The sequence below is a fragment of the Stegastes partitus genome, unplaced genomic scaffold (genome assembly GCF_000690725.1).
Source record: "Stegastes partitus isolate 25-593 unplaced genomic scaffold, Stegastes_partitus-1.0.2 Scaffold699, whole genome shotgun sequence".
NCBI lineage: Eukaryota > Metazoa > Chordata > Actinopteri > Pomacentridae > Stegastes > Stegastes partitus.
In genome coordinates this window covers 97295-105885 of record NW_007578430.1, presented here as the reverse complement: position 1 = coordinate 105885, position 8591 = coordinate 97295, and the positions used below count along the sequence as shown (strand labels likewise).

Below are 8591 nucleotides of genomic sequence, written 5' to 3'. Positions count from 1 at the left end.
AAAAATACAGTCTGTGGTTGATGTTTTACCAACTTTAAGGCCTCGAACATCAGCAGAACATGTGTGGAAAGTACAGAAAGGTTCCAGTTTTTTGATGTCTTTTTGGAAGTTTTGATTAAATGTCTCCAGCAGAGGCTTCGTTTTTAATTCTAGCCTCTTTAAAAATGGAACGACAGGGCAACACTTTCCAACAAGGATGAGTTCAGGGCCCCAGAAGGTTCCTGTAAGTGTGTATATTTTTGACTTATTCTTATTTCCTACTGAAAATAGTCTCTTGTTTGAAATTTCACGAACTTTTGAAGCCTCGAACATCAGTAGAATTTGAAGTGTAGTGATTTTTTTGCTTTTTTGACAAAATTCTGATTGAATGACTCCAGCAGAGGCCTGGTTCTTAATTCTAGCCCCTTGAAAATGGAAAATAAGTGCAACAAGGATGGGATCAGAGCCCCAGAAGGTTTCTGTAAGTGTATATATTTTGATTTATTCGTATTTCCTACAAAACATACAGTCTTTGGTTGATGTTTTACCAACTTTTGAGGCTCTAACAACTTGTGTGGAAAGTATAGAAAGGTTAGAAAGGTCCGTTGTTGCTGTTTTTACATGATAAAATGCTCATATGGACGCCATCATACGAGCACAAAACTGGTAAATAGACAAGTCCATATATTGTCTTTATATGTGCAAAGTTACGAGCTGCTTCCACATTTCAGTCACTTGCATCTGCTGGAAACATCTTTGGCGCCACCGTAACATCTCCGGCCGTGAGCAGCTCCCCCGCTGGGACAGTTCAGTCCGATAAAAACCAACATTGTTTTAAACATGAATGTTAAGTGTACTTCATTTTCTCGTTTTGTTAGAGCAGCTGTACTCACAGGTCACACGTAGAGGTCAGCTGAAGTGTCCCCTTTAGCTTCTGCGCTGATGTTGTTGGACTCCAGAGAACATCATGAGATGCGAGGTGGTGTCCTGAGAACGTTGCTCTGTTACAGCCTCATGCTTTACATCCGCTAACGATGTTCTTCTGTGTTTCCGTTGGTCCTCTGACGCCAAACTGGGAGCACAGACGTCGCATTTCTGTTCAGTTGTGCTCACAGGCCTCCATGTTGTGTTTGTTTCTGTGTGTTTCTGTGAGGAGAAGCGATCTGTTACCTCAGATTTCATGCTTTCCTGAGCCATGTAGACCTTCTGATGACGGTGTGTTCGATGGCACTGCAAAGGGTCACGATGCTAAACTCCGTAACGCCACCTCATCTCTGAAGCTTTTACCTTCTTATAAGCTGTGTGCCGAGGAATCTTAGGAGCAGGTTTAGGACTAAGCTGTGCTCAGATTTCAGGTTTAGATGCAGCTTACGGTCCTTCAACACTGTTGTGGAAACATCTGAAAACAAAGTCTGGTGTCTGGGTTCCATCCACGCTGTTAGAACGCTGTTAGAACGCTGTTAGAACGCTGTCAGAACGCTGTCAGAACGCTGTCAGACGAGTTGTTTCAGTCAAATGTTGAGTCTGAACAATCAAAAGTGCAATATGGAAATCACGGAAGCTGAAATGTAATTAAGACCAAATGTGTCGCTTGTCTGTTTGTTTTCTTTAGTTCAAAAAAATATGACCATTCCCTCTAAATCGTGACTCTGTCAGAGTGATCAGTGATTTATTTATTTTTTTGCATGTTGCATGTTGTTCAGTCCTGTCAGAAACCATCAGCTGGTCAACAAGAAGGAAAAACCACCAAACATTCGCTGCTTCCAGAGTTTCAGACGTGAATTTGTGGATGTTTTCTATCATTGCAAGTCGACCACGTTTTCAGTGATTCCCGTCGTCGGGCAGGAAATCCAAAGTGTCTGAATATTTAGTGATGATTCCTCGCTGCTCGCTCTGACAACAGACAGCCTAGAGATACCATTTTCCAAGATAATACACACTTCAAATAGATTAAAGTATCTAAGAAATAAAAGTAAAGTTGGCTAATTGGCAAGCAGGGAGCATCGTTGGGGTTTAGCGAGCAGCGGGCACCATGACTCCTGTGAGTCTTAATGACCTCCAGTCAAATGCTAAAGGCTAACTAGGATTTACGAGGACGCTGCTCCCACATCCCAGCAGCATCACATTACATGTCTGCTGCCTGAAACCGCAACATCAGCGCAGGAAAAACATCCTCAGGGTCGGTTGTGTGAAGTCAACAAAGGTCCAGTCACCAGCGTCTGAACCAGTAGTTTTGGCTTCATGGCAGCATGAATGGACGTGGATGGAAACCAGTTTAATACCAGCAGCGCTTTCAGTGTTTCTGAGGACAACAGTGTCACAGCTGCTAATCAGAAGGTGAGTGTTGGAGATGAATGAAATCAGAAGAAGACAAATCTCAAAATTGTGACTCAAGCTGGTCGTAAAAGCTCTTTTGCACAACGCTGTGAATGTAAAGGCTGCTGTGGGGAAACTCTGAGGCTTCGTGTCCTCGTTTATGAAAACGCTCCAGACAAAAGGTGAGCGCAGCCAAATTACGTTTTCTCATTTAGGAATTTGAATTAATTGTTCATGTGCTGGAGCACCAGGATGTGTACCCGACGTTGATCTGCTGGTCGTGTTTGTTCCTGAATCATGTTCTCCTGAAGAATGTACGCTCACGTCTCCACATGTTCTGCAGGTTTCATTCACGTTCTGTCAACGTTACACCAACTGTCCAGCTTCTACACGTCCAAAGGTTCTTTAACTTCTCTCCTCTGATCAAACCACAGTTTAAGCCTGTGACTGTGTTGATGTTGTAAAAGTGGTTATTTTAACAAATTTGTTTTAGAACCTTCACTGGATTTTTATGTCTTTTTTTTTTTTAATGTTTTAAGCTTCTGCAGAGTTTTATCTGTTTTCTGATGATCTGAAGGTGTTCTACTGTTCATGCTGATCTGATCTGACTGATTCATCTATTTATTTGACTAAAGCTCAGCTGATGCTGCTTTTTCATTCCTGCTTTGATTTTCTTTTAAACAAAAAAGAAGAAGCATGTAATGCTCACGTTTTATTTTGTATGTTTTCATTTGACCTGTTACCAAATCCTCTCACTCCACCCATTCATTCCCTCCACCAGCCCTCCCTCACTGCAGCCGTTTTGAAGTCAAGTGTGAAAAGCACATTTTGAATCCGTTTCATCACTTGTATGTAAATGCAGAGCAGCTGCAGCTCTGTGACATCAGTGGCCTCATTAAAGGAACGGCGTGACACTTTGGGAAATGTGCTCAGAAATGTGTGTTTTTTTATGTTGAGTTTGGTGTTTTATCAGTTTCTGAGTGATCAGAAGTCAGACGCACAAACCACAAATTCACATTTTTATCGTAAAAACACAAACATAATATGTTAATTAGTGAATTTTCCACCTTGAGAGGGAACCCGAGCTGCTCTTTCTCTTTTTTTCCCACAGTTTATATCAAGCTAAGCTAACCGGCTTTAGCTTCTGATTCAAAGCGCAGACATGAGATGTATTAATCTCCATCTCTTCCTCTCATCGATTACTTTAATGAGGTTTAAGGCCTGATTACTCCAGAAGGTGATATAGCAAAGCTTACTTATGTATCTTTAATTTTAAAAAAACAGCTCAACTGTGCAGATTTGTGGGTAAAAATTCAACAAAATTGAACCTGACTTGAAAATTTTAAACAGATGAACTGTAAATGTTGTTGCCATTCCTGCATCCTTTTCATTAAAGCATAACATCTCATTTATGAATAATCCTAAATTACCTAAAGAAGTGTGTAAATTGTAGTTAAATTCCACATAGCTTGAAAAATTTGCACTCAAATCAGAAATCTCCTTGTTTCTCATACGTACCAGCAGAAATCATCAATTTGGCGAGTAAAACAAAAACGTTCTGTCAATGTATCAGCTGATTATTTACATAAACGTACAGATTAAGAACATATGATCCCTTAAATGTGGTTCTCAAACACTACAGATGTAATGAAGGCAGGGTATGTTACAGTTCAACAGGCTGTGTTGTCCACCAGGAATTAAATTCATATAAATAACATTTTTTGATGTTGCTTATCAACAATTCATCTGAAGCAGAATATCGTTATCGGTGTGTCACGGTTTCACATTGCTAAAGGAAATCAAACTGTTAATTGTTAGCATTAATTAAACTCCTATTAATGTTATATTGTAGAGTCTTAGATGCTAACACTTGGCTTCCACTCAACTGACAATCTGTGAAAGTAGCTACGTGGTTTGCTAGCTAGTTAACGTAGCATTAACAAGTTTGATTAGCATTAGCACGTTTGTCACGGGAGAGTACAAGATGGAGACTTTCTTTGCATCTCATCGACTAGCTAGCAGGAAGTGATGCTAAACTTTCAATCTGCCACGTTACCGACTAAAACCGGCAAGTTTTGTTCAGAGTTATACCAATCTTAAATGCTTAACCTTAGCTTCCACTCAAGCTCTAACAGTAGCTACATGGCCTGCTAGCTAGTTGATGTAGCAGAAAAAAGTTTGATTGGCATGAACGACCTGGTGTTTGTCACTAGATAGTAAAAGATGAGACGTTGTTTTTCACTTTCCAGGACTGCAGCTCATCGAATAGGTAGCAGGAAGTCAACACTTCAGGAGATGCTTGATGCTAACCTTCAATCTGCTGCATTACGAACAAACTAAAACTGGCTAGCTTCCTCGTATAACATAGCAAACAGATGTCCTTTGTCAAAGACATGTTTATGTCAGAGTTGTCGAACAGTCTGACATGCTAACACCTTAGCTTCCACTGAACCGACACGCTGTAAGAGCAGCTATGTGGTTTGCAACCTAGTTAGTATAGCAAACGAGTTTGAATAGCATAACCAACATGGCATTTGTCACAGGAGAGTAAAAGTTAGAGACGTTTTTTACTTTCCAGTACTGCATCTCATCTGCTAGGTAACACAAAGTCAAGAAGTCAAGCTAACCTTTCCATCTACGTTATTGACAAACTAAAACCGGCTAGCTTCCTCGTACCACATAGCAAACAGATGTCCTTTAAGCCAGAGTGGAACAACAGTTATCAAGGGCATGTTTATGTTGGACTTATACTGAACAGTCGTAGATGCTAACACTTTAGCTTCCACTCAGCTGATTAAAGTAGCTACGTGGTTCGCTAGCTAGTTGGACCGAAGACACCGCTCGACTCCGCAACACCTTAGCCGTGATTCGTCCTCTGATACATGTGCTGCTCAGAGTGCGATCTGCTGGACAAACCATGTGATGACGCCATTTTTTAATCATCCAATCCTGTTTTTTTTGTGTTGTGTTCTTTTGAAACAAGTTTTCATTTCCGTGAAAGGCCTAAATCGGGCGATAAAATCGAGTTGAACAATTTGCAGTCAGCTTCGACTCCTTGTTCGGCGACTGTATTATAAAAATAAATTTGTCTTTTATAGGCCAAAGTTTTTCTCGTGTTTCAGCTCAGAGATATCAACCAATGTTAAAATACTTTGAAAGGAACTTGTTGTTCGCTGCACCCGGAGAAGAAAACCTGAATATTTTTGTAAATCTTCTCTCCACGTCCTCCCATCGTTTGCACTGCTTGCTGCCGTCTGGAACTTTCTCGCTTGTTTATTTGGTGAATTTCTACGTTGGAGGTTGTAAAGTGGAGAGAACTTGTTTTGTTTTTTTCTTTGACATGAATGGGTTTGGCTTTCTATGAATTCACTGTTTACGCCAATAAAATATATGCTGTGATTGTTTCTGTGGGTTTGTTTTCTTGTTGGGTTGGGTTTAGTACAAGGAACATCTCTGAAAGTATTCGATATGTCAATCTGAGAATTCACAGATGTCTTTGTAAACATGCAAACTTTACTTCAGGTAAATCAGAGATGGTTGAGCAGAAGTTACTCTAAAAAAAAAAAGAATGAGCTTGACTCTGTCTCCTCTCATTAAATTACATTATCAACCCCCTAAAATGAAAAATACACATAATTTTAATGGATTTGTGTAGTTTCGTCAGTGTCATGGTCCTTTCCCTGCTGAATACTTCCCAAGAATCAAAGGTGTGTGACGTAAGTTTGCTTGTAATTGTGCAAAAATACTGAATTTCAGGGGTTTAGATATTCAAAACTGCAAATTCTACTGATGCTGCAGGCCTCAAGAGTTGATGAAATGTCAACCAAAGACTGTGTTTAGTCGGAAACATGGACACCGCCATAAATATATGCACTTACTGAAACCTTCTGGTGCACCAATAGCACCTGTTTTAAAAACATTGCACCTTTTTTTTTTTTTTCATTTTTCCAAGCCACTAGTTATTCTTTTGCCCTCTGCTGGATCCATTCAGTCATTCGGATCAACTGGAAACGATTCTGGCCACATTTCATGACTCTGGAGTTTTACTTCTGGAGACACTGAAGCTTTAAAATGGCTTCTTCCTGCTAAGATGGTTTTTGAGGGTAAAACTTAAGCAAAACCAAGAAAAACAATATTTTAGATAATGTGGAAAAACTCGTCGGGAGAAGGCTTGTGTTTATGATCCAAGCATTAATTAAAAGTCGCTCATTTTTATACGTTTTTAAGAAAAATTGAACTGTTCTGTTAAAATAACTGCATTTTGACACCAATTTTTTTTGTTTTTTTTGTCAAAAAATCGACTTGATTCCACTCCAATCTGACTTAAATTCCTTCATAAACTTTTGAACTCTGCTGCTGTTTCGTTGCATTTTTCTCTCTAACGTTTCCTCTGCTGAGACTTTGAGACAAATTCATCCTCTAGAAGTGAACCGGACCGAAAGTTTCTTCACATCTGAGCTCTGAAATGCTGCAGGAAAGACTTCGTTTGAGTCCAAGCGGCTTCAGGTGCGTCGAGTCGTGGCACAGCTGCAGCGAGGTTTCATTAAAGCCGCAGAAACAAAGCGGCTGTTTTAGCTTTGACCTGCTGCTGCTTCATGCACACGTTTGCATGCATGTAGATATATTTATATGTCCTGTGGAGCTTCAGCAGCAAATATGTTTGCTTGACTTGTCTGGCCTCCAGTTTGTTGCTTTTATTTGTTTTTTTTGTTTGTTTGTTTTCCATAAGAGTAGGATCAACCTACACGTGTGTTTTATGCTCTGAGGAGGTTTTTTAGCAGCACTCAGTTCTAACCCGAAGCCTGCTGAGGTCTGACCAGGAGGCCATGAAGGAGGAGATCGCCGCCGCCGTGTTCTTCGTGGCTCGGCTGGTCAAGAGATACGGCGTTCTGGACAACGACGGCAGGGAGCGCTTCGCCGCCGCCCTCACCGCCGTTCTGTTCGAGAGCTACAAGAACCACTGGCACCCGAGTGCACCGAGCAGAGGACAGGCCTACAGGTCAGAGCGCCTTAGAAAACACTGGAAGCTGCCTCTGGAGGTGTGAATTCACCAAAGTCAGGGATTAGTGATGAAAACTGGCCAGACTGAGCTCAGGAAAGTAAGCAGCTGATAAACCGGACACATTTCCTGATTATCCACTAAAGGAAACTTTTTAAAAAGTGCATTTTGGGTAGAATTTGGACACGTTTCCTGCAGGTTCTCACAACGTTTCTAAACTACAATGAATCTAGTTATAAAGGAAAAACAAAACTGGGAGTCTTGCAGCAAAAACGCCCCAAAAAATCCTCTAAAAATGGTGTTTAAAAAAAGTACTTTAAAAAAAGTATATAAAATATCTTTTTAGGTGATTTAAATGCACAAAAACCAATTTGTAAAAGAAGAAATTAACATTTATGAAAAGTACAAACAAATTTTTGTTTTTTTTATCAGCCAAAATGTGATTTTTCTTTTCTGTGATTTTATCTTTACAAAATGGAAAATAAATTTGAGACACAAAACGTTTTTCAATCGTTGCTCTACATATTTTTTTAACGGTTCCAAACTGTTTTCCAAATGTTATCGAGGCCTCAGATGACGGAATGTTTTCTAATAACGTTCCTGTAATGTGATCTATTCAAGGTGGAACATTTTTAGAACGTTCTTCTGTGAGACATTTCCACAATAACAAAGGAAGAATGTTCTCCATGCAGCATTCAGAAAACGTTGTGGAGACGTTATCAAGTCTTCAGATGATTTTACGACGTTCTTGTGCTGTGATATATTAACAATGGTGGAATGTTCTGCCTGCAATGTTCTGGGGATGTTTTTGAGGAACACATTTTAGAAACTATGAAACGTTCCCACAATGTTGCTGATAACAAAGGAAGAATGTTCTCAGTGCAAGGTTCCGTTTTGCGATCGTTTAGGGCGCAACGGTGTAACAATGTTGTCACCAAACGTTTTAAGAACATCTGTAGCTGTCCCAGTATCTTTTCTATGAAGAACTTTCTAGGAACTAAAAGAAAACGCTCCACTGAAGCTTTGCAGAACTTTTCTGGTTTTGGTGGAGAACAGTTTCTACGCTCCAATAGAACCCGTCGGTCTCTGGTTTGGTTTCCACCTGGTGGCTGGAAGACCACTTTGTTCTGTGTTCTGTGTTCCAGGTGTCTGCGTATGAACCGAGTCCGGCTGCAGGATCCGGTTCTGCAGAAGGCCTGCGAGCGCAGCAACGTGTGCTACGGGGACCTGGGCCTCCCCCAGGAGCTGACGGTGTGGGTCGACCCGGGAGAAGTGTCCTGCAGGTCAGGATCCAGCA

The 8591-nt window shown here is 40.6% G+C and overlaps 1 protein-coding gene across 1 annotated transcript in view; it reads left to right on the top strand.

The window, feature by feature from the left end:
- The first annotated feature begins 7121 nt into the window (after positions 1–7121).
- btg4 (B-cell translocation gene 4) overlaps positions 7122–8591 on the top strand; it is a 4627-nt gene continuing 3157 nt past the window's right edge. The window contains exons 1-2 of the mRNA XM_008290854.1: positions 7122–7294; positions 8440–8577. Coding sequence (XP_008289076.1) covers positions 7122–7294; positions 8440–8577 — 311 coding nt within the window. The remainder of the gene's footprint in view (positions 7295–8439; positions 8578–8591) is intronic.